A 27021-nucleotide genomic window follows, 5' to 3' on the forward strand; every position below is an offset into this window, starting at 1 on the left:
TTTAATACAAAAGGCAAAATTGATATCTTTTTTTTTTTAATGATTTAACCTTTAAAAATTTAGACATATTTCAAAACAGTAATAGAGATTTAGACCATCTGTTGCAATTTCCACCCCGAAGTCCACCCAAAAGACAAAAGATGAGTGTTTTCTCAATGGAAGTCCGTCCCAAGTCGCATACGTTAAATTACTTTTAACATATAAAATAAAACAAAAGAAAACGTACTTGTTGTGCATCACTTTTGCATGCTTTTCAGCCATGCATTGCGTAGGAGATGAGTATCTGTCTATATATGTATATTACTACCAGAATTTGAACCTTTGTTGAGCTTTAAGAAAAGTTATTCTTGAAAATGTTAGAACTACGGTGAAGTCATACTTTAAGATGACTTGTTTTTCCCAAATAACAAACTCAGGGAGTACGTGTTCCCCTTCTTAGCAGCCGCTTCAACACGATTCCTACCAATCTGCAAGTCAATTTTACATACACAACCATTCAGGATGGGACTAGAGATTATTCAATTCATGAGCCCCGATCACAATTTCAAACTCTATTTTATACCCAATTTTGAAACCAAATAATACCTTATCCATGAGCCAGTAGCCGATCGTTGGCATGTATTGAACCAAATACATAACAGCAAGGACGGGCTACATAAATCAAGCAACTAATTAAATCTCACATAAATAAGAGTTGGAAGATAAAATTTTTGCTACCCATAAGAACAGAAAAACAAAACAAAACAAAAAAATAATTAAGAACAAGTAGCATGTTTTCCAGGATTTTTGTGAGTAAATTTCCATAATTCAAGTAGCATATACAAGATCCCCCGTTTGAGAACATTTTCCATTTTATACGTTTAAACAAAATTCATTAGTCATTAATATTTGTTAGAAACAATGAGCTTAGGTCACGTTCAAAGCCCAAAGGTAGTTGCATAATTTACTTTACCCTAATTCTTATTATGTTAATTAGGCTCATCAACTGTATGCCTTCCCATGTCCTTCACCTCAAGACACCGTTAAGTTGTCTCAAAGAATCTTATCCCTCCACCTCACTCATTCCTGATGGTCCTCTTCAAGTCTTCAAATGCACAACCTATGTTCATAGTCATGGCCCTAACCAAACTAAATTCACTCCTCGAGCTTAAGCTTGCATGTTTGTTGGGTTCCTCAGCAGTCAACTCCAACAAGGCTATAAATGCTTCCATCAATCTTCACATAAGTACTTAGTTACCATGGATGTCCCTTTTACTGAAGATCGTCCTTTCTTTCCCGTTAGCCTACTTCAGGGGGAGAGTGTGAGTACAGAGTCTAACTATATGCTTCCCTTAGAGTCTACTTGATAGACACAAGGATAGGCTAGTTGCAAAAGGGTTCACTCAGACTTATTAGATTGATTATTCTGAGACTTTTTCTCCTGTTGCAAATTTAAACACTGTTAGAGTTTTTCTGTCTGTTGCAGTGAATAAGGATTGACCCTATATCAACTTGATGTTAAGAATGCATTATTAAATGGGAATTTAAAAGGGGAAGTGTACATGAGTCCATCTCCAGGATTTGAAGCTCAATTTAACAATTAGGTTTGCAAGCTTCGAAAGTCTTTATACGGGTTGAAACAATCACCAAGAGTGTAGTTTGACAGATTTACCACTTTCATCAAGTCTCAAGGGTACAATCAGGGGCACTCTGATCACACCTTGTTCACCAAAGTCTCCAAGACGGGAAAAATTGCAGTAGTGATTGTCTATGTCGATGACATTGTGTATCCGAGGATGACACTGATGAGATCATTGAAGAGATGGGAAATCTGAAGTACTTTCTCGGTATGGAGATTCCTAGATCCAGAGAAGGCATATCAATGTCCCAAATAAACTACACCCTTGATTTATTAGCTGAGACAGGTATGCTAGAATGTCGTCTTGCTGATACAACCATTTAGTTCAATGCTAAACTCGAAAATTCAAATGACAGAGTTCCTGTTGATAAAGAGAAATATCAGCGCCTGGTGGGAGAGTTGATTTACTTATCTTACACTAGACTTGACATCTCCTATGTTATAAGCATCGTTAGTCGGTTCATGCAGGCACCTTATGAGGACCACTTGGAGGTGGTTAACAGGATCCTAAGGTGTTTAAAAGCAACTCCTGATAAAGGTCTGAGGTTCAGGAAGCCTCACAAAAGATGTGTTGAAAGCTTATACTAATTCTGACAGGACAGGATTTATTGTTGATAGAAAGTCTACCTCAAGATACTGTACTTTTGTGTGGGGAAATTTTGTTACTTGGAGAAGTAAGAAGCAAGGAGCAAGGGTTCACAGGTAGAGCACTGGAGCCAAATACAGGGCTATGAGTTTGGGGATCTGTGAGGAGCTCTGGCTCTAGAAGGTGTTGTCTGATCTTTTTCAAGACTATAAGGTGCCTATGAAGCTATTTTGCGATAACAAGGCAGCCATTATCATTGCCAATAACTCGGTCTAACATAACAGGACTAAACATGTGGAGATTGACAGACACTTCTACCAAAGAGAAGCTTGACAATGGTTGCATCCGCATTCCTTGCATACCCTCAAGTCAACAGATTGCTGATATCCTCATAAAGGGGCTCCTCAGACAAAGTTTCAACTAGCAAGTTGGGTCTTTATGACGTTTACGTCCCAACTTGAGGGAGAGTGTTAGAAATAATAGGCTTAGGTCATGTTGAAAGCCCAAGGGTAGTTACGTAATTTACTTTGCCTTATTTTAGGCTTCTATTGCCTATAAATACTTCCCCTTTGTACCTTTATGAGTATTAGAAAATAATAAAATTATCAGCACCGTGGTTCTCCCTGAACTAGGGTTCTAGGGTTGTGTTTGTTGTTTGTCTCTACTTTCAATAATATCAATGCAATGACAAGCTACCATTCTTTTTTATGTGCAAGATGAAAGACTGAGACTTCAAATCTTTGCACAATTGCACATGATATTTATTTATTAAAAAAAACACAGGTGGCATTTAAAGGGATTGATATGGGTTGCATAAAGTGACATAGTTCAACATCACTGTAGCTTCAAATATCACAAAAACGAGAACTCTACTTCCAAGCTATTTAATCAAGGATAAATACTGGATAAATTAGTGAATCATTCAAAATGGATACCTGATATGATATCCAAACTTCTTTTAGATTATGGGTGGCAGCAATAATTGTTAACTGAGCACATTTTTCTGATGAAAGTCGCTTCTGCAAGAAAAGTAGAATCAAGAAACTCAATAAAGCTCTAAGCATGTCATAGCTACGCCAAAATAATCCCCACTTTCTCATTCCTACTCCCTCCCTTTATAACCAATATCCTAACAACTTCCCTCACTAATTACAAATATATCCCTAGTAGTAGCAGCATTCCAATCACATAGTGGGTTAGTATGTAGAACCATCCATATATGATGCCATGAAGCAGATAAATAACCTGTCCTAAAGATTATGCATAAAAATGTACAAATAGTGACAAAACAAGTCTTTTTTCTTCAAATCAGAATTTTCTTTCTTTCTATCTTCATGAATGTTTGGGCCAACTTGCACACACCTCAATTATTCCCATGGAATAATTGTCTAACTCGTCTCGATTCAATTGCCAAGAAACTTGTAGGAAATTCAATGTTGTACAAGTGGTCACTGTAACTTCAACTCATTCCCACTAATCTCTATAGTTATATGTACTCTTGTTGACCAGTAGATCATCCGACTCATCCCATTATAATAAATCAAATTGACCAACTTGAACGGAGGAGAGAGAAGAGTTCCAACGAATATATAAATATATTTAGAGTTCTGCGGGAGATTCAAAACTTTCATCTTTTTGTTGAGTTTACAGGCTTTAAGCCAACATGAACATTGACACAAGATAAAAGAAGATCTACATACCTCAGATACACCTTTCTTCCCCACGACTTCTGCACCTGAGCTAGTTGACGTTTCAATTGGCCCAGGACAAACAACGGTCACTCTAATTCCTTTCTGGTAGAGCTGAGATTGCAATGTAGCAATATAAATGAAAAATAAATGATATATGATTACATAAGAAAATAAAAGGTCAGCGACTATAAAACTATAGGAGAAAAGGAAAAAGCAGTAACAAAATTTTAACATCTAGTTTTATGGTAGACTTCTTCCAAAAACATTATGGAACCTCATCAAATCCAATTTAGGAAAATTTTCTAAGATTATAGGGATTAATCAATGGTATCCTCAATAGAACTTATAATTTTCTCATAAAAAAGGCACCAGAGGTAAAAATACTGACTGGCTTCAGAGCTATCGGGTACATATACAATTTTTACCAAAGTTCTTTTGAGTTTAAATTATTTAGAATTTTGAATAGAATTTACATTATATTTACATCATATAAGAAATTTAATGCAACCATTAGAGAGGTCGGTCATAAGATGTTGGTGCTATGATCGAGGAGTTTCTTCTCAATCTGCCTTTTGAGGAGAAAGGCCATTTTTTATGGCTTTCAAGGATGTGTGCAGTCATTAGGGGTCTTGTGAGGTTAACAGAATAGTAGGGTGCGTAAGGGTATGGAGAGGGATCCTAGGGAGTTATGGTCTGTCGTTCAATTTCATGTTTCTTTTTCGACTTCGATTTTGAAGGCTTTTTGTAACTATTCTATAGGTGTGATTTCACATAGTTGGAGTTCCTACTTGTAAAGGGAGTTCCCTTTTTTGTGGGCTTGTTCCTTTGTATGCCCGTGTATTCTTTTAATTTTTTATTAATGAAAGTGGCTGAATAAGTTAAAATAAATAAATAACTCTTTGAAAACCATCTCCCTTTCCCACTCTCTCCATTTGTCGTTTATAATATTTTTATTTTGGACTAAAATCTCTTATGATAACTAATAATAATAAATTTTTCTAACAAAATTATTCTTTTTTTATCTATATTTAATTAATAATAGTTTAAATATGTCCATCCGAACATAACTTAGTGGCTAAGATACCAATTATCAATCTCAAAGGTCTATGGCTCGATCCTCACTGAACTAGAAAAATAAAAATAATAAATGTAAATGTTAATTTTAAGATAAGAAAAGTATGTTTTAGATTACTTACTCACATTAGCCTACGATGATAAACTATAAGCTAAGAAGCACACACTTTAGTTTGGCTAGTGTGTCCATGTTCGACACTTGGTGGACATTTATTGAACATTTGTTAGTGCAACAAATGCATTAGACATGCATAGAACACTAGTTGATTAGACTAAAAAGACATATATGACAATAATAATAACTCTTGGGTGTGGAATACAACAAGCTAAGTCTTTTAAGCATATAAATGCATCAATTCATTTACTATGGATTTTCTTTTACTATAAAAATGATATATTTTTTATAAAAATGAATAATTTAATAAACGTGTCCTTGCCGTGTCGTGTCCTAGATTTTTAAAATATGGCGTGTTGCCGTGTCCATGTGGTATTTGTGTCTCATTCCCGTGTTTGTGCTTCTTAAACTATAAGGCTTGTTTCTCAATTAAAAAAAGATTACCTACTCACATTAATATTTCATAAAATAACATTAAACTTTAAGTTAACATATCAAATATAAAAGATTATTTAATCAATAATGCATGGAGATGAAGATCATAATCAGTGAAGATACGGTGACTTATAAATCAAAGAGGTCTATAGGTGGAGAAACCCACTGGAGAAAACGTTTAAAAGGGAAAAAAAAAATCCATGGGAAAAAATGTTCAAGTAGTCAATCTACGCTGGCCAGTCTTTCTCACCCTCCAGGACAAGGGTATATTTTGAATGAAAATGCATTTTATGATCCAGAGATTTTACTATGCTTATCTTTATTTATTTTAAATTTTAGATTTGGTTGAGTACTTTTCTTTATTTGTAATTCAATTAATTGAATGACTGATTAGTGGATTCTTGTAAAGTGATTAGTGGATTCTTGTAAAGAGAAGTTGAGATTCCTTGACAATTCAAAATGGTAGTAAATAGGGCCTTAGTTTTTAAAATCTATGCTTGTTTCCTCCCAATTATTCAATTATGGTTTTCACCATGTTAAAGAAGCACTTGAAATCTTAATAAAATCCAAATAATAATTAAGTTTTTGAAAACTACTTTTTTGAGTTTTCAAAACTTGGCTTGGTTTTTGAAAAAGATTAGTATGAAACATAAAAACTTATGAGAAAGTTCTGTATGTAAGCTTAATTTTCAAAACAAAAGAAACCTGGAACCTAAAATTCTAGTTTTTAACTTGGTAGAGTCTAAATTATCTAGAAGTTACTCCAAAATGCAAGTAAACAGTGCCAAATATAGGAACTGGAAGGCATGTTCATATTCCTTCATTCAGAAAAGGTAAATGTCTTAACTGTAATCTCAAATATAAGGACAAACACATTAGGTTCATCTTACCTCCGATCGTAAAGAATGAAAATAACCATTCAGAGCATGCTTTGATGCAGAATATACAGCCTGTCCTGGAGCAGGTGTCTTTCCTGCAGCACTGCTCATCTGAAAGCAATCCAGAAGGATACAAAATATTAGCAATTGAAAATTTAGATTATCATACAAGTGAGAGGAAATAAGGGAAAAAACAAGAACAGTATATGAAAAATAAAATGACGACTGTCCAAATATCAAATACGAAAAATTCTAAAAGTTAGAACAATGTACAAACAATCAATGCCCAATACTAGAACATAGTCAGATGTGTATTGTTCAAAGATGAGAAAAATTAGAAATTCTGATGATAAAGATTATTTGAGCAGGTATTAAGTATTAGGTAACAACCTGAAGATCAAACTGGCAATAAACAGTTACAGTTATATCACAATAGTATATTCAGGGTCCAACCACACTGATATGATTATTATCTATCAAATTAAGATGCAACGAGTCTAAATTAAGCAAACAATGGCAAAGTATAAGTAATATTAGTGACTTCCCACTTACAACAACAAAATGACCTCGTCCCCGTTGTAACATAAAAGGTGCTAGAAGCCGTGTGAGAGAAATGGTCCCAATAACATTGACATCAAATGTTGTCTGATCGTAATTAAAAAGAGAGAGAGAGAAAAGAAAAACACGTAAGAATTGAGCATGTCGTACATAGTTAATGAGAGTTAACAATAGAAACAAAAAGATAACACAGGAAATGGCTATCTCAATACCCAGACGTACTGAATATAAAATCAATCCATCTTAAGAATCACTAAACCAGACTGTGAGTGTCACTTGTTTATTCCTCCTTACCTTCAGACTTTCCTCAGATACATCCAAAGCTGTAGTTTTCTGTAAAACGATAAACAAATACAGATATTAAAGTGTAGAAAGATTGTTGAACAAAACAGAGCATGTGAAGCATTTTACACCATGGAATGATTAGACTCAATGATGATAGTAGGAATTTGTACAAAAGTTGTAACTGATTATGCTTCGAGAACTCAATGAAAATTTCTTTTATTAATGACAAAAGATGACACTAAGGCCTATTTATACACAAGAGGGAGTTAAGGACTAGTTACCTATAGAACCACACCTAGTTAAAATAATTAACTAGGAAACTAGCTTATTTTACATCCAAATAGTAAAAGCACAAACAACTAATACATCAAGTTGATATTAAAACACTCAGTGAGACTTTGAGGGATATATCAAACTAATTGCAACAATGCAAGCATGCATACATCTCTTTTGGAAAGAATGCTTGAATACACACATGCAAGCACAACAAGCTGTGTTTTTCTGTTCGAAGTTGATAAAGTATTTGCATATTATCAGCTGCCCTTGACATTCCTTCGATGCCCTGTCATACCCATCTTGGAAGATTTACAGCCTCTCGGACTGCTACATCTAGTTTTTGTTTGTTTGAGATTTCTTTGTTCATCTCAAATTGTTGTGTAGGGCTTCTCGGGAGTTGTCGTTGGTTTGCTTTTTTCTCCATTTGGTTTAGCTTTGTTCTCTTGGTTTAGATGTTTTGGGTTGGTCCTTTTTGTTCCTTATAATCTTGTTGTGCTTCGACTCATTAATTTGTACTTTGTACTTTGAGCTTTAGTCTCACTCATTATATCAATGAAGAGGCTTGCTTCTGTTTCATACAAAGTTTTATATTCCACACGTAGAACAGATAATCATCCAAAATTTTGGTAAGGTTGTTCAAGTAAGCCGAAAGAATTGATAAAGCGGGTCCATTAACTTTTTGTTGTATTGCCTATATTGAAAACATGGCTGTCAACATCCAATGGGAATTATGGAAAATAGATAAGTTGGTGTAGCATAAAGTTTGAACCGTATGAGAATGTAGATGTACAAAACAATGTTATGAATCACGTGCCAAAAAAAGCACCATGAAAACAAGTTCATTCGGGTGCATGCCAGCTATTGTTATGTCTCCATGATTTATTTTCATATAAATAAATATAAAAGTACACTATTACACTTAGTTGAAACAATTCCCATCTGACCAAACAAACATAGTGAAGTTGCCACCCTATCTATTGACAGCTTCAGCCTTTAACATAAAAGTTAGATCCATGCTAACTGGAATCCACTTGATATACAACACCCTCTAATCAATGGCCTACCATTTAAACTGATAAATTGAGATATATCTAGTTATTTCTTGAATTGGACTCGTAGGAAATCCTAGATAGTCAATTTCTTGAAGAATCACATACTACATCACTAAGGAGGTCTATAAAGCAGCATGGACTCTTGCCTTTGTCAATTAACATGAACACTTGTCTGCAAGTAGCCACACGCTTGTTGAAGGACTAACAACTAAGTACACATGTTCACAAGATTCAAGAATGACAGGAACGTCAAAAAATTTACAACTGGCATTCTAAAATAGGACAATGTCATAGACTCATAATATGGTGCAAAGTGTAATATCAATATCTTTACCGGCATGGTTCAAAATCTTAAAGGGTTAATTAAATTCATGAAAACATTATTCAAGCCAAGTAGATATATATATAAAATATTCGTCACTTACGGGACGCTCAAAAGCTGCATTATGGATCATATAATCCACACCAGAGCCGGGAAAAAATGACTCTGCTAACTCTACCGCTTCTTTCAACTTATTTTCCCCAGATGCCAAATCTAAGGGTAAAACTTTCACTTCATTAGGTGCAAATTTACCTGTGACAGATCAAAAGCTGTATTAGAGAAAGAAAAAATTATCGAGACTAGTGCAAATTTTTATGAAAATTTGCAAACCAGAGAGCTCGCTCTTCACTCTCTCTAACCCAGCTTCATCCCGTGCAGAAATAATAAGCTTAGCTCCCAAAGCAGCAAGTTGTTTTGCAAGAACCTCCCCTACATTCAACAAAAAAGTTTAAAATATAAGAAAAATGTCAAATAAAGGAAATAACAGTAATCTTATAACTGAGTGTAAAAGACAGACAAATTAGCAGAAAGATTATTGATCTATTAAAGCCCAATATAGTAGAAATAATTAAAGAACTAAAAATATTAAGCAGAATACCAATTCCTCGGCTAGCACCAGTAATCCAAATGACCTGATGCGGCATAGTTGGATTAACATCAGAAAGGAGTGATGATTAGTGTGATGAAGAACACTAGAACTTGAAGAATAGAAAACTCAAAAACCAGCTGACCTTATCTTCAATTTCCTCTCGCTTGACATGGTTCTTGAACATTAAAGTGAAGTCGCCTATGAATTGGAACGGAAAAAATAAGGCAACAAAGACATAAAATCAAATCCTTCGCATTTATATAACTATTAAAATTCAATAGTTGATTGAAATTTGGAAGGATGATTACCATAAGCAGTGGCGAATCTGAAGAACAGAAAGAATGAGAGAAAGAAAATGACGAGAAGTAGCATTCTTCACTTCTCTCGCTTCGTTTCAAATGGAATAAGAGGTTCGGCTTTTTGCATTTGTTCGTTAAATTACAGGAAAATTATACAAATCAGTGTGAAATAAAAACCAGACCAACTCGGATTACTAACTTAGGAGTTGAGTTCAGTTTAATTTTTTTGTTGACTTTGTATTGTGTTGAAGAAAAAAAATCGGGTCTTACGGTATCGGGTTCGGGTTGACCCGGTTCAACCCAATTATATTTATTGGTGATTTGTGAAATGAGACATTGAATGATAAGATATTGGCAAGAAACACCCTTGGAATGATAAAATCTTGGCAAGAAACACCTTTGGAATGATAAGATCTTGGCAAGAAACACTCTTGAAATGATAAGATCTTACCGAGAAACACTCTTTTCCATCTTTTATCTAATTAACTACTAGAAAGCCTGGTAGAAAAATAAACGATTAAAATTCTGATTCATAATTTTTAATTAGTTTAGGAATTACTTCTTCTGTCTAATTAACTACTAGGAATCATTGTAGAAAGATAAACGATTAAGATTTTGATTCATAATTTTTTAATTTTCTTTTGGATTTTACAACAATTTGAATAAATTGCTTTGTAAAACCATAGTAAGCCTTCCCTAGAATAATTCCTAAACATTTCTTTACAAATCCAAAATATCGTGATTTTGCCCAAGAATCAATACATTGTATAGGAACTAAAGATTGACCAATTTTAGTAGTTCTAGTTCATCACTAAGGAGTTAGAGTGATAGTTAAAAAGAAGTCTTCAGTTCTTGTTTGCTAATGGGAGTATTGTTTCTAAAAAAATAATTGTTTAACTATCAACTAATTTTCTTCAAAACACGTATTCACCACAATTTAACATTGCAATCAAACAAAAATCTTGCAAGTCAAATTCAATAGTGTTACCTTCAAGGTTGAAAAGAATAGCATTGTTGTCCGTCGAGACACACTGTCTTATCATCAAATGTGAAAGTAGTTGTGAATGAATTTTGGTCATTTTCATATTTAATGTGTCCACATTGTCCTTATTAAACAAATGTAGACAATTAGGTGATAAACTTTCAATAATATGGTCTAAGACTTCTACATTTCTTTCGAAATAATTAATTGTTTTACGAAACATAGTAATATATATAATAGGATACTTTTTTTTTTCTTCATGACCCTTCATGTTTTAAGACTCTCTTTGCCCATTTTTCATTTGATTCCCATTCCAAAATGATTTTTTTCTTATCCATTTGATAAAATTAGAATAAACATATTTAAACCAACCAACCAAACATTAACAATTAATTAATGATAAAAACATATCACTTATAGAAACAAGTTAAACATCATCCGAATCTACTAGTGATAGAAACATATGCCCTGATAGACTCTAAGCCACATCACTTAAAAAATGCACATTAAATCAGAGCTTTTACTAATTTTCCAAGTCAAACAAGGGAAACATCCTTCAAGTCTATCGATGATTGAAACATATCACTATATCCCTAAGCAATTACAGATGAAAGATGCACCAATAAACTAAAATATCTAATAACAATCCAACACGAACAAGTTAAACACCCTCAAGTTGATAGAAACATATCACTGATAAACCTTAAACAACAACACATAAAAATTTATGTTACGCTAAATTATTAAGTAAGATCTCAGTGCAAACAAACTAAACATTCTTCAAGTCTATCAATAATATATAAACATATCACTGACAAACCTTAACCCTAAGTAACAACACACAAACTGAAAAAAAGAGGCTAACTAAACAGAAAACGAAGAAATTTATTTCAAACAAATAGAAAAAGAAAAAATATATTTTAAACATATTACGACTAAACAGAAAGCACAGGCACGAGCTATTTCAAACGAAAAGCAAAGAAGTTTGTAGATGATAAAAATGGAGAAATCGAAACAACTTAGACGATGAAATGAAGGCATCAGAAGACCAAATGAAAAATGAAGAAATGAGAAGAAAGTGGAAGACGAAAAGAAAACCAAGTGAAGGAATTGCGTTTGAAATTGAAATACAAAGCAACGGAAGCGTGAAGTGTACTTGTTGTAGGGGCGTTTTCGTCTTTTACTTTGGGTAGTAGTCCAAATCTGCCATATTCACAAATTTTTTAAAACTTTTGTTGTATCCTTGATTAATTTGAACTCAAATGCTATATTTGCTAGCAACCCTTAATTTTTTTTCATAAAATTACGAGAGTTTTCCTATTTATAATCAAATACAATCATGTTTGATTCTCAAATATCCTATTTTGAAATAATATATTTTATCATAATTCTCAATATGTATAAACCAAATGAGTGTATCAAACGTAAGAGCTCCTTGCAAATAATATCTTTTTATCATAATATCCTATTTTTAAAAGACGGTAAAAATTGCAAAAAGAAAAAGGGCTCCTTGCGTATGTAGCAAAATAAAGCTAAAATATTGAAAAAATAGCCAAATTTAAAATTAATTGCAAATATAACAAAGTTTACCTTACGTCCATGTAAAATTCCAAAAAACCCATTAGGAAGTGTTTGGGCCATAGGTTTGAAATTATGGGAGTTTGACGTTTAAAATCAAATTCATGATTGAACACTTGGAATAAAATTCATAGAAAGAAAAAATCAAACTCATGGATTTGGAATATGTTTTTTTTTTTTAATTGAATGTCATATATTTTAGAAAAAATGTCACTTCAACCTCTTATCAATGATCATTAACAACAAACGTTTAGCCAACTTTATGATCAACCATGATAATCGATCGATGATCACAACATCAATCGTCTTAACTGTTGGCTATAAATCATATTGATTGTCGCCTCTGGATCGTCTTAACCATTGATTATCGATCATCAGTGACTATTTGTTTTATTTTCCTACCAACAATGAACTTTGGACGTTACTATAGTTTGGTGGACATCTCGATTGATGGCGACCAATCGTTATCTTTAACTATTTATGTCATGCTTATTGACAAATGATCGTAGTGATGGCCAATGACCAATAGTCATGACCCTTGGTGAATGGTTGTCATGATGATCATGGCAACTAATCGCTTTAAACATTGGAGATCGTTGGCGATCTTTACAATTGATCAACGATCGTCTTCACCAAAGCTTCCTATACTCTTTCATATTGATTTGAATAGAAAACATTATTCAAGTCCATGGATTACATTTTTTTTTTCTAATTCAATCTAGTAAATTTGTTGGCCAACTCTAAATACCACCTTCGGTGATCATTGTCGGTCAACCATTGGGTATCAAACCCATGAGTTCAAATGGACTAGACCAGACCGTTGCTTCACTTTTATTTTTATGATTTTAAAATGTTTATGAACTCTTGGGTAGAGTGACTTTTTGAGTTTTAAACACGTATTTTTCCTTTATGATTTTTTTATTATGGACCTTGAGTTAAATTATTTATTTATTTAAACATTTTCTATCAGAGGTTGTTTCCTATGATTTTGTTTTAATCAAACAATCTTAAAGTTGAATATAGTCTTGGTTGTTTCTGTTTAAAGTTTGAGTTTTTATGTAATGTGGGTTTACTTCGAATTAAATTGAAAGTTTGGGTTGAGATTGTTGGATTTAAGTGCAACCCAATAGTATCTCTAAAATATAGGTGTTACTCTAATACTATGAAGGAGTAGCCCACTTCATGTTTTGCTAACGAGTTAGTGTAACCCTAAAATTAGGATCAAGACCAGGACTATTATACTCCTTAATTTCTCATCTATTACTATTTTTCACTCCCTCATTTCTCACTGTTCCTCACTCCTCCAAGAGTTATTATATATTTACAAATTTTAATTATGCCACAAGAAAAATCATCTAATGAACTTTGTTCATATATAGATTTAGTTTAATTAAAAAATTAGATGAAATTTTGTGTCATTAAAAAATTAAAAAATTGTAATATCATTTATCAATGTTAACATGACTATGGATACTTAACTCTCTCTTTACCACCCTATCAATTTCCATCTTTTAATTTGAAACAATTTTAAAGTAAAATTATATTTTTCTATAACAAATTCAAAAGTTTAGAAAGAAAATAACAATTTTGCAAAGTTTTAAAGAAGGTTAATAATATTACTATCCTATTAGAATCAAAATTATTAACTTAAATAACCAAAACTTGAGAAGTTTTAAGCATAAATTTTGAAAACCTAAATAGTATAAATAAATATGTGAACTTAATTAATTAAAATAGCATTTAAAAAATTATTTGTCCCAATTTCACTTTTTATCTTTACCACATTGCAGGGGGTGAGCATATGCTCACCGAGCGGTCGTAAATTGTCATTAACCCAATACTCTTATGACATATCGTGATTAAATTCCTTGACAATTTTTGTATCAATAGTTATTGTTTTTCATAAAATAACAAATATTTGAGTTATTTATTTTAGCATTTATGTTTGTTGACCATTCATCTGTCCATTTTTGGTTGTACTAGCACCAATTAGCCGTTCATGGTAATGAAAAATTAGTTTGAAGCTAAATTTATTAAACGAACATCCTAATTAACCAAATTTGATCAAATCAATTGAATAAAAATGTGTATTTTAGGTACAATATACATGTATGCCAAAAATAGTAGTGAAAAACCAAAATTATGATAGTTTACACCTCAAACACGTATTATAATAACACAATATATAATGTACACCTCAAACACCAATTATAATAACACAAATTATAATAGTCTGCACCCTAAATATATAATATAATACTTTACACCCATAACGTAAACTATTAGTTGGAAAACTATTATAATCCCAACACTATTATAATATATTATTTGCTCCAAGTGGCACCATTGTATTTTGATTGATTTAGTTTTTTTTTTTATTTTTTTTATTTTTATCTTTTATCATTTTAGGGCTAATTGAGATATTTGGTAATTAATATTTTCATTTAATATAAGTTTGAAAACTTCTTACTATTTTTTCAAATGAAAACTTGAAAAAAGTTGAGAAATTATTTTAGATACACACATTTTTAAGGTTTAAAATGGCAAATAATCCACTTTTTTTTCTTCTTATAATATCAAATGCTCTTTTGCTAATCATACTACCTAAAATTACTCTATTGCCCCCCTCCCCCCATTTTTATTGACTTAGGATTTTTCATCTTTCCTTCCAGTGTTGTTTCTTTGAGTTTGAATCTCGTCCATCTTCTCGATATTTGGTCTTACCCATATTCTTCGACACGATCATCTTCTCTAGTGTCCATGGACGAGAAGCTTCTCTCATATTTTTTTTCATGGGACTAAGAGATGGGTGACAAAAAGAGTAGGACGAGATCGAGAAAATGAGAGTGTAGAAAGCAAGATCGCAAGATGGTCGAGACTGTGGGTGATTTTGAGAGAGTGAAAGGACAAAGAGCCTAACTAACAAGACAAACGAGAACAACACCGATTTTGAACGAGATAAGTGAGAGCGAGACTGCTTTTTTATGTGCGGCAAATTTTTTGTAATTTCACTCGATGTTAGCAAATGATCATTCAAAATTTTTTAAAAAAATTGGATCATTTGACATTTTCTTCCCAATATTTTGGTCATTCATGTGGCAGTCTAAAAAAGTTTGCTATTTGTGAACTCAACAATATATCAAATATTAGGAAAAATATCAACTTAAACCCTAAAATCTGAAAATGTATCAATCTAAACCATATAGTAATAATTGTATCAATTTAAACTCTAAGCTAATAATTATATCAAATTATACTATGAAGTTTCATAAATGTATCTATCTAAAACTTTAGCTCTCACAATTGTATCAATTTAAATCCTCTATTATATTTTATTTGGATACAGTTAAGAAAGCCGACAGATTCTAACATTAAAAAAATTTATGATTTAATTAATATAGTTATTAGTTTGAGATTTAAATTCAACAACGTGGATACCATTGTTATTTTAGTGTTAACTTAATTAACATTTGTCCAAAATATTAAACACAGTGTTATGGAAAATGCCACATTTTTTAATTCTTATTTAAACAATAGTATTATGGTAAATACGAGCTTCACCATGAAAGTTAAAATAAGATTTTAATTGGTTGAGTAAAGAATATAGAAATATAACAAAAGTCTGAAAAAGAAAAAAAGAAAGTGAGGCATAACCATTAAACCCTACACCGAGACGGTTTGTTCGCCTCAAATCTCCAAACAAAGCAAAGCAAAGCAAAGCAACATCTTTCACTCTCAGCTTCCAAGCCCCCGCCCTAAAATCTCTCTTCCATTTCTCGCCTTCAACCTCACTCTCCAGATTCGATTATCATTCTCTCTCTCCCGCACTCCGCATTCAAGGTTTGTTCTCCATTCATTATTTCTTTTTACTTTTTGCTTAAACTCCATCACCCTCTTACTCATGTTTCACAACCATTCACAATGTGAAATATCATACTGTAATTGTGTTATCAATGTTTCATTTCTCCTACTCGAAATCCAAATCTCTGTAATTTTTTCGACTCTCTATTTCTTTGTTCCATTTATGATGATACAATCTTCTAACTTCTGAGGCAGTAACCATCTACGTGTACATCATGAAGGTTATGGAGTATTAGCTTCTCCTTCACTTTCTCTATCTTATTTTATTCTTAAAAAACATTCATAGCATTATTTCTCAGCTTTTCTCAACTGATTGAGCGTTCTTTAGTGTATACTTTGTTTCAACCTCAAGAGGACACTAAGCCATGTCAATTGCTTCACAAACCCCTGATATATTGGGTGAGCGCCAATCTGGTCAGGATGTTCGTACTCAAAATGGTAAATCTTAAACCTTTTCACCCCCTTTCTTTCTTCTTCTTACTTCTTATTAGTCACACCTTTTTTTAAAAAAAATTATACATGTGTGTTCTTTATTTATCTTAAACTATTAATAAACAATGTGTATTACTCATTTGAGTTATTTGGTGGGTTCAGTTGTAGCGTGCCAAGCAGTTGCCAACATTGTGAAATCCTCGCTTGGACCTGTAGGCCTTGATAAGGTATTGTGTCACTTACTACGAGGTTGCAAATTAACATACTGATTGTCTGCTAGTTGAGAAGCTTTCGGCTTAGAGGAGCAGTATTTACAATATTTGAAGCTTTTAGGAAACTATTTTGTATAATTAACGAATGGGATTGAAACAATGGTTCTTGCTAACCTTACCCATCTCTCATATAGAAACCTTCTTATAATCTCACTTAATGGGTTTAAAGCGTCTAATGAGTCTAATCTAAACTATTAATTTGCTTTAAAAATATGTATCAGATGCTTGTGGATGATTATGGGGACGTTACCATCACTAATGATGGTGCAACAATTCTTAAGATGTTAGAAGTGGAGCACCCTGCTGCAAAAGTGGGTAAACAGCCTTGTTGTTTACATATATATGTGTACACTCTTATATGTTTAATGTTGATTTTATGCATTTTTAGGTGCTTGTGGAGTTGGCTGAACTCCAAGATCGTGAAGTTGGTGATGGCACAACTTCAGTAGTCATTGTAGCAGCTGAGTTGCTCAAGGTAAGTGTATTTAATATGCTTCATATTGAGAAAGTATCATTTATTATCAGGAACATTTAGAACATCGTTTTCCCCTTCTAACTCTTCAGAGAGCTAATGATTTGGTGAGAAACAAGATTCATCCAACGTCTATAATTAGTGGGTACAGGGTAAGCAAGTTTCTTTCTTTTACTCCAGCCTAGTGGAAGTTTGTTCATTTTTATAAAATTTTAAAGAGATGTCTGTAGCACTCATTTTCTATTGGTTTTTAGTTGTATTTTTTGATGTTGTGATTTTCATATTTGTATGCTTTAATATTTTTTTATGTTGAAAGCTTGCCATGAGAGAAGCATGCAAATATGTCGAGGAAAAGTTGGCTGTAAAGGTGAGTTATTTCTAGTAAAATATCTTTGCATTATTGTTGAAATTTATCTATATTTATATTTTTAGATATGTTATGTAAATCATATGCATTCAACCTCCGATGACATTACATGGACTTGGGTGCAATGTTGTTCACCGGCTTTTCTTTGTGGGTTAAGAAATCTTTCCACAAGGAGGTGCAAACATTGATTTAAATGCAAAAATTACAATCGTATAAATGTCCAATCATGTAAATGTGTTGTCGAGTACTATTACTTCTTACCAAAGTCATGGCTAACTCCTTGTTGCCTTTTCTTAAAGAGGTTTTATAAAGTTCTTAACATTGCTGCTAATAATAAGGATTAACTCATCCATCTTTTGTCTTTGACATTTCTATAGTTTAGGGTTTATTTAGTTCTACTTTCTAAGAGTAATTGGGTTGAGTTGGTGGACAATTTTTTTTTTTTAGTTTAACTTCTGTATTCTCTCTGCATCTTTATTAAGGATTTTTCCAATTAACACCAATTTGATCAAGTATTTTCTTTAAGCTCTCTTGGTTGTGGAGTGGTCTCAAACCCTTTTTGTATATATTTCTTTTGTACTTTATACTTACATAGATTAGTTAACAGTATCGTCAAAGGGTTTTTCTAACATCACTTGATGTGGATGGTCAGGTTGAAAAGTTGGGAAAGGACTCGCTTATTAATTGTGCTAAGACAAGCATGTCTTCTAAGTTGATTACAAGTGATAGCGACTTCTTTGCAAATTTGGTAAGTTCTTGGGCCCTTTTGTTGTACTAAGTTTAAGTACTTTATTCAAGGTTCAACGTCATCTTTTTATAATTTTATGTGATTATCTTGGTGACTTTTATGTAAAATAATGTTGCCTGTGGTTCATTTACCTTATACTTGCTAAGATAATGGAATAATGACAATATCTTCTGATCTTCATTTGATTGCTCAAGTCTTGTGTATATCTTTTGGTCCGTAGGTTGTAGATGCAGTGCAAGCAGTCAAGATGACCAATGCAAGGGGAGAAATTAAATACCCAATTAAGGTTTGCGACTTTCTGGTTTATTTTTCCAACCTGGCTTTTGGAATTCCAACGTTTACTTATTTCCTTCCTAGATTGTTCTTTAAGTTTAAGTTAGGCAACAAAGTTTTAGAATTGGCTCTATATGTGTGGTGTTTCTGGTCCGCATACAAATGTTTATTAGTTATGTCTTCCAACTTACTTTTGGATCCTTACCAATTTGAGCATAGCCTAACTAGTTAAAACACATACTCTCAACCAAGAGATCAAATGTTCGAATCTCCTCAAGTCAACATTTCTTTTCGCTCCAAGAAAAAATAATTACATTTGATCCTTTAGAGAGAAGGCTGTTGAGACTTGGAATCATTCACACGTTTTCTCTTCTTTTGAGGATTTTTAGGTTCATGTTCACATGGAACGTTCTTCCTCAATGCTTTCTCTTCATGTCTTCTTTATGACTTAGAAAGTCAATTCAAACGGATTTTTTAATTTATTTGTTTTTGAAAGCATATATTGTGATGATCTTTGAATTCATGTACTCTAATGCAGTGGTGACCATTACACCGTTTTTAGACTTCCTTTCTCCCAATTATCCGGGTTTTGTTCATCAACTCCTTCTTAATCCCATGTCTTCTCCTTTATGGCAAGAGCGATGTGAATCTGTAGAAAGAGATAGTCGGATATTTATTTAAAAATACTCTAGTTTGAAGTGCATGTTCTCATGGAGTAAAGCTAGATTTCATGAAAAAAAAGTAGAAGTTAAGATAAGGATTTTTTTGGACTAGAGTTTAGCCTTTTTTTGTGTGTGTTTCAGGGAATCAACATTTTGAAAGCTCATGGAAAGAGTGCAAAAGATAGCTTTCTGTTGAATGGTTATGCTTTAAACACTGGCCGAGCAGCTCAAGGGATGCCAGTAAGAGTTGCACCAGCAAGGATTGCTTGCCTTGACTTCAATCTTCAAAAGACAAAAATGCAGCTGGGTGTGCAAGTTCTTGTCACTGACCCTCGGGAACTTGAGAAAATTCGTCAGAGGTAATGAATCACACACAAATTTCTTTTTAGCTTGATGCATCCAAACAATCTGTTGAGTTGAGTTATGGTTAATTCCTAAAGTTTCTCTTCACTGCCATTACAATTTGAAAATTTCACACGCACTTCAAAATTTCACATCTTTTCTTTGAGGAAAACTTTTATGTAATTGTTTCTTGATTGATCAAAATGTAGATTTCTTGTATTGTATTGTTTAACCTTCTTATTTGGCAATTATTGCACATCTTGTTCATAGGGAGTCTGATATGATGAAAGAACGTATTGAGAAGCTTTTGAAAGCGGGGGCAAATGTTGTTCTCACCACGAAAGGGATTGATGACATGGCACTCAAGGCAAGCTTCTTTAGTTTTTGTTCTCATTTAGCTGCTCTCTGCTATACCTTAATAATTAGTGTGTTCTAATTTTCTGATGTTTGCTATGTTAGCTGACATGTGTTTAAATTTAGTGCATCTCATTTATTTTCTTGATTAAAAACCTACTCCCATCAAGATAAATGAAATGCATCCCCGCATATCTAGTGTAAATATTTTTACCCATTTTGCTTTTCTGATTGTATGAGGATCATGTTTACTGTTGTATTTGTATATAATTTTGTTGATGTCTAGATTTTTTTTTTAATTGCCGATATATTTTGTAATTTTCTCTAATATGTTATTTTCTAATCGTTTTTTTTTCTCTACTGTCAGTATTTTGTAGAAGCAGGTGCTATTGCTGTTAGGCGAGTCAAAAAGGAGGACATGCGCCATGTCGCCAAGGCTACTGGGGCAACCATGGTATGCTAACATCTAACTTTCTCTCTGTATATCTCTCCATTTTCATCTAACCTGTCAGTCTGTTTTATTGTAGATGGTTTTCCTGAATATTGGTTGATTATCTTCACTGTTATATGGGAAGCACATTGTTATGGTTGCTTGTTCTTTGAGCAAATTTCTAAATAGAAGATTAAAGTTTTTACAGTGTTCTCTTTGCTGCTGAGATCTCTTTTTGTTCACTGGGAGGGAGAGAGGTCCCTTTGTTCTTGTTCCCTGGTGTTCCATTTTTCTACGCTTAAAAATCACATGGTGGCCGATTTACTTGTGCGGTCTGGGAGCCATTGTTCCTTTTCTGTCATGTTCTTTCTAATAGGGAAGAGATGAAGGTGGCGACTCTTCTTTCTCTCCTTGAGGGTTTCTCTTTTAGAAGTTGGAGAAGGGATGTGAGGATCTGGAGCCTGGCTCCTTAGAAGAGTTCTCATGTAACCCTTTCTTTTGATTTTTGGTTGACCCTTCTTTGGATCTATTGGTCTTTTTGGTAATTTGGAAGATTTAGATTCCTAGGAAAGTGGGGTTCTGTACCTGACAAGTTTTACACAGTCGTGGGTAGTTTTTGCTGTGTACTTTGTCGGAAGGCAACGGTAGACCAGGACCATACCTTTGGTGTTGTGATTTTGCCAATTTTGTTTGTGATTCTTTCTCTCAATCATTTGGCTTTGTGGTTGCCCGACGAGATGTTTGTGCTTTGATCGAGGAGTCTCTTCTCAACCCGTCCTGTGGGGAGAAGGGCCACATTCTGTGTTTTGTTGGGGTCTGCTATTTTATGGGTCCGTTTATATGTTTCTTTTGTAGGCTTCAATTTCAAAGGCTTTTTGTAATCTCTTTAGGTGCTATTTTTCCTAGTTGGAGCCCCTTCTTGTAGAGGGTGCTCCTGTTCTTTCATTTTTTTACTCAACTAAAGGGGTTTTAAAAATCTCACTTTTTTTTTGTCTATTGTGCTTTTAGTGTTTTGGGAAAGGTGTTATTATCATTTTGGATTGTTTTAGGCAGTTGCACATTCAATGAATGTTGTAGCCCTCAATTCTTGTCTTTGCGAGGAAGATTAGAATCATATGGGCGGTATAGAGCGTTTGGAATATTTCAGAGATTTGGATTGAGACTTTAAAAAGGTTTGGGTAAGGCGTTTCTTTTGATTTTACCTCATTTTCCAAATTCTAACACCACAGATTATATTTACACCCATTTTTTAATTTACACCAACTGGATAATTTTTTTCTTTTTGTAATTACAGTTGCTATGTAGGTGTTAGGATTCTTCCACGTGAAACTCAGAAAATCCCAACAAAATAGAGAAACAGATACGGTACTCTGTTACGATTTATCGAATGGAAGCCAACAAGAGTTTCTCACACAAATATCAAACCGAGAACAAGGAAAAAGGAAATAACAAGCAACAACAAAGAAATGTAAAAGATATAGGCTCCAGCTCCTTTGAGAAGGCTGGTTTCTTCTCCCTCAAAAGCTCACAGCAGCTTTCTCCCAAATAAAACCTTCATTTGGCAATCCCAAAGCTTTCTTTAAATCCTCACACCTCAAATGATGGGCCCCTTAACCGATATTCACCTCTCTAATAATACCCCTAGGTACTGACTTTTATGCATTGCCAATTTACCCTTGTGTTTGTGGGTATGGATGATCGGAGGACTAACAGTAGGATATGTTAAATAAATAATACACTTCATTGTGTATCAGAATATATATTTTTTTGAAGAGGAAACAAGTCTCTTTTATTAATAAATTTAATAAAGAGACAAAAGCTCATGGTACAGGATTATGCCATGAGCGGAAAGAGATGGATCAGCAAGCGCATCTGGACATCTCAACTGGGTTGACAGCTACACTTCATTGTGTATTGGAGTATTATTGCTTCTTACCTTGAAAAAACTGTGTGGGAATTTCCTGACACCATTTATGTTATTGTATTGTATCTCATGCGATCCCTTTTGGTTTGGCTTTCTTTTTAGTCTAGTTGGAACCTCATCTTCTCCCTGGTGGTGAGGTCTTTATCTACATTTTTCTGGCCCCATCGAGGCATTTTGATAAGTTGACTCATTATATAATTTAATGTTGCATTTAAGTCTGGTTTTGCTGGGTGTTTTAAGTTCAATCTAAAATCACCATTTTTATTATTTTGGAAATAGGTCATATTGGCTTTGTCAATTGGTTTGATTTAGTTTTGTTCGACCAACCAGCCGAACTGGCAGCCTTATATATATTATTTGGACTATGAATCAAACCAATTGTTAAAGGACTTAACTGAACCAAAGTGGCTTTAATCATGCTGGATGCTGGTTACTGGACTGGGGGTGAGTGACATCTGTGGCATGAGCAGATGAGTAGCAAGATTGAGAGTAAAATGCTCTGGTTTCGAGCACAACATCAAGCAATGATGAAATTGGGAAGAAGAAAATTGGTTGGAGGGTCTGTCCACGTGATGAGGCAGACTGATGAAGGATTTCATTTTGTCCATAGTTAGTGACTAGGGTTTTGTGATGAGAGAAAAGGAAGATAGAATACATCATTTAAGGGGCAAATGCAAATATAGCAATCTGGCTCTTAATATAGCAAATGTAGTACAATGCGAAAGGAGTATTCCTAATATATTTTGCTATATTTGTAATTTTTAAAAACGATGCTAAAACATTTCATCCAAAACTAAAGTCACTTGCGTCTTCTGTGTGAACTTCATTTCAGTAAAATGAAGCTCCTGAGGTTCTTTTGTCTGAGCTACTGCTCCTAATGTTTTCAGACTTCTGCGTCACTTTTGTTGTACAGTGTCTAATAGCTTATGTTTGTAGCTTATGATAATATCTTATGTTTGGAGTGATAAATCTACAATATTATTGTTATTATTATTATTAGTTATTATCCTTTCTGTTCATTGACCTGGGACTGCAGGTTTCAACATTTGCTGACATGGAGGGGGAGGAAACTTTTGAGCCATCACTTCTTGGATATGCTGATGAGGTCGTAGAAGAAAGAATTGCTGATGATGATGTCGTTATGATAAAGGGTTCTAAAACTACTAGTGCGGTGAGTGACTTCGTCCTAGCTTAAACTGCTGTGAAGCCAAATTCTGGCCTAATGTTTTAGATTACAAATTCCGGTGTTGTTGAGTAGCAGCCAGGCGCTTGCCTGAGGCGAGAGGCAAGGTGAGGCGAGACCTTAACGCCTTGCAACCCAAGGCAGGCACCACTCGCCTTTTGTTCCTTTCAGTCGCCTAGAACATACATTCAAGGCGACCAGGCCCTCACCTGGTTCAATTCCCTAACTTTTTTAGAAAAAAATAAACATTCTTCTCCAATAGGATTAAAAGGAAGTACCAAAGTTTGTAAAGGTAGAATCAAAGAAAGAAAGAAAAATTGAAGAAGAAAAAGAGTCAAAGTAGGAACAAAATCATTTTTATTTCTGTATCTTTTCTCAAAATTTTTTTCCTCGATTGTGAGTTAATTTATTTCTAATGTATGCACTTTTTATTTTTATTGTTAATATCTATTATTTTGTTAACTGTGCCTTGCTTCAATCATGTGACACCTTGTTATCGCCTCTCTCCTTGATGCGATTTAAAAAGTTTGGCCTTAGAGTACACCTTGTGCTTTGAAAACACCGACTAATTCTTAGGGTAGATGGTATTTAACTGTTGGGTATTAGTTCTGATATTATACATTATTCACATTACCTGTGGTTTAAAAGTATCTAACTCGAAATAGGTTTTGAAACTAGATAAATTTTGCATGATTGCTGAACAATGGGAAATATTTGTTGTGAATATTATTGTTTCTTCAAAAAATAATAATAATTTGTTTCTTAAAAAGTTTACATGGTGATGTTTTTTAATTTTTGAAAAATTTTATTCTCTAGGTCTCCTTGATCCTTAGAGGTGCCAATGACTATATGCTTGACGAGATGGAGAGGGCTTTGCATGATGCGTTATCTATCGTCAAGAGGACTCTTGAGTCCAATACGGTAATATGTTATGTGCTGTTTTTGTTTCAATTTCTACCAACCAGTAGTAGCAGATACCACTTCATTTCTGACACATTTAAATTTAGCATAGATAAGTGGGCGATAGGAATTGGCAACAAGAACCAGAAACTTATATTTGTGATGAGTCAGTTCTCCAATATTTATCATTAAAATGTGTTGATCACGCAGGTGGTAGCAGGTGGTGGTGCAGTTGAATCTGCATTGTCGGTGTATTTAGAATACCTTGCAACCACTCTAGGCTCCCGTGAGCAGTTAGCAATTGCTGAGTTTGCCGAATCTTTATTAATTATTCCAAAGGTATAGTGATAATGGTGTAAAATTTGGAAATGTTTTGGGATGTCCTCAATGTCACTTGCATGTTCTTTGTGTAGGTACTTGCAGTTAATGCTGCTAAGGATGCTACTGAGTTAGTTGCCAAACTACGAGCTTATCACCACACAGCACAAACGAAGGCAGATAAGAAGCATCTCTCTAGGTACTATAATTATTGGATTAGTATACTTAACTTGTCCAGTTTATTTTCTTACATTGGGAGGATATTTTTTATCTTGCACCTTCAATAGGCATCATATTGTTTTTATTCATTATTTATCGAGGCTAAGAAGCATGAATACAAATGTGTTGTTGCAGTTACTGTGAATCTGTGACACGTCACCTTCTGAAAAAGTAGGTCATAGAATTGTTAGAGACTTTTTCTCTCTTCCTCTGATGCGTGAGTTTGAGAGAGATTCAATTGACTGGTTTTGACAATTGAAGTCCTAAAACCTGGTTCTGAAATATTACAACACATCTTACATTACATTATATTACACCGTCCTCAATTTTTAAATGTGTAAGTATTTGTTAAAAAAATGTGTATTGATACATTCAAAATACTTCAAATCAGCCATGTCAGCAGAGCCCCAGCTATTGAAAACAGAACCATGCGGTCATTCGAGAGGACTACAATTTTGGTGTCCAAATTATCTCACCTCCACAACAAACTTGGATTTTGGATAGTGCAATAGACTAAATGAAACCAGTCTGCTTTCTTCCCAATAATTATAGTACCTAGACAGATGAGATAATTTTGGACACCAAAATTGTAGTCCCCTCTTGAATGGTCGTGTGATTCTGTTTTCAACAGCTGGGATTCTGCAGAGAGGAGGCGTATAAAGGGATTTGGGAAACTTGGCGTGCAAGTTTTCTGAATTGTTCTTTTTCCGAATTAACATACATTTTTTTGTTTCTTGGTGGAGGCATTACTAAAAAAGTAGACATTTTATATTGATTTATAGTGCACTGTCACTTACACAATGAGTCTGTAAATGAAGACATTAGGTCAAGTTTTATTTAACTAAAGATAAAACTGCCACCAAAGAAGTTAGATTTACAACTATTAAGCATCTCTCCTTTTGGTTCTGTTTGAGTTGGGATTACACTGGTTTGTTTTTGCTTTAACCTGTTTGAATTATGTTTAATACCTTCCATTATTCAAACAGCATGGGACTCGATCTAACCAATGGATCCATTCGCAATAACTTGGAAGCTGGTGTTATTGAACCCGCTATGAGCAAAGTAAAGATAATTCAGGTAAACTTCTAAATTTGCTCTAATGTATGTTTTTATTTCAACCTTATTCGTAATTCATTTTCCTCTCCCAGTTTGCAACTGAAGCAGCAATTACAATTCTTCGTATCGATGATATGATCAAACTTTACAAGGATGAAACACAAAATGAAGAATAGGTTGGTTTTTCACGATTCTGGATAGAGGATTACCTACATTGATATTCTTCATAGTTAGCGAGCCTGCTTATTAGTGGCTTTAAGTTTATTATAAGGTAGATTTGTATCCAGGTGGTGAAGTGTGCATTTCTATCTACTGTGTTATTATGTTGACAATGATGAGAGCTATGATCCGATCGGCTGCACCTTCTGATGTCAGCGGGTCTTTTTTGGAGAAATTTTGGCTGGCATGGTTTGAGATACGATTCTTATTTGATAATCTCACCTTATTTAGATATCTGTTTTCTTGTAATCTTTAGCACTGGTTTTTGGACTTAGGAGCCTGTGTTAGTATAATATGTTTTGATTGTCATTATGGGAATGTTTTAGAATAGTGTATTTGATTCATTACCATTTGAGCATATTTTGATATGTTTTCATCTTGAACATATGATGAGGGACAATAGCAGGTTGAGAACTATTTTGATCCATATTGTTCATTCACCTCCCATCCTTTGCAATCACGAGTCATTCTTTCCTTGCAAAAATTTATGCTCAAAGTCTTTAAGAGAAGTTCTCTTAGCAATTGAATCATATGAATATTGGTTCAACATTTTATCCTTAATTTCTACACCATAGATGTCTAGTTTACCTTTACATTTAGGCCGGTCATCAAGTTCAACTAAAAAGTACATTTGAGAGTACCATTTCAACT

At 33.7% G+C, this 27021-nt stretch overlaps 2 protein-coding genes and 1 long non-coding RNA gene across 4 annotated transcripts; 2 read left to right on the plus strand and 1 right to left on the minus strand.

The window, feature by feature from the left end:
- On the minus strand, window positions 1–9949 carry LOC101221443 (dehydrogenase/reductase SDR family member 7). The gene is made up of 12 exons (XM_004138858.3): window positions 9788–9949; window positions 9622–9677; window positions 9489–9522; window positions 9221–9319; window positions 8994–9142; window positions 7250–7288; window positions 6950–7042; window positions 6410–6508; window positions 3905–4006; window positions 3140–3223; window positions 586–651; window positions 1–467 (listed from the first exon to the last, which is right to left on the minus strand). The coding sequence occupies exons 1-12, from the start codon at window positions 9849–9851 to the stop codon at window positions 381–383; spliced, it is 972 nt and encodes a 323-aa protein (XP_004138906.1). The 5' UTR covers window positions 9852–9949; the 3' UTR covers window positions 1–380.
- Window positions 9950–15989: 6040 nt separating this feature from the next.
- Window positions 15990–26797, plus strand: LOC101221684 (T-complex protein 1 subunit alpha). Of its 2 annotated transcripts, XM_031881230.1 has the most exons (19): window positions 15990–16178; window positions 16528–16637; window positions 16794–16858; window positions 17125–17214; window positions 17292–17378; window positions 17468–17527; window positions 17692–17742; window positions 18395–18490; window positions 18711–18776; window positions 19567–19784; window positions 20038–20134; window positions 20489–20575; window positions 23512–23646; window positions 24475–24579; window positions 24769–24897; window positions 24972–25075; window positions 26082–26172; window positions 26244–26327; window positions 26439–26797. In XM_031881230.1, exons 2-18 carry the CDS (start codon window positions 16565–16567, stop codon window positions 26325–26327), a joined length of 1638 nt encoding a protein of 545 aa, XP_031737090.1. In that variant the 5' UTR covers window positions 15990–16178; window positions 16528–16564; the 3' UTR covers window positions 26439–26797. The 2 variants fall into 2 exon arrangements, with proteins under 2 accessions (XP_031737090.1, XP_011649041.1); XM_011650739.2 differs by having other exon boundaries at window positions 26244–26797.
- Window positions 20585–22690, plus strand: LOC116402146. Its single transcript, XR_004214566.1, has 2 exons — window positions 20585–21729; window positions 21846–22690. It is a non-coding gene; the product is annotated as an uncharacterized LOC116402146 (long non-coding RNA).
- Window positions 26798–27021: the final 224 nt, after the last annotated feature.

Source organism: Cucumis sativus, chromosome 2 (assembly GCF_000004075.3).
Source record: "Cucumis sativus cultivar 9930 chromosome 2, Cucumber_9930_V3, whole genome shotgun sequence".
In the NCBI taxonomy this organism is placed as follows: domain Eukaryota; kingdom Viridiplantae; phylum Streptophyta; class Magnoliopsida; order Cucurbitales; family Cucurbitaceae; genus Cucumis; species Cucumis sativus.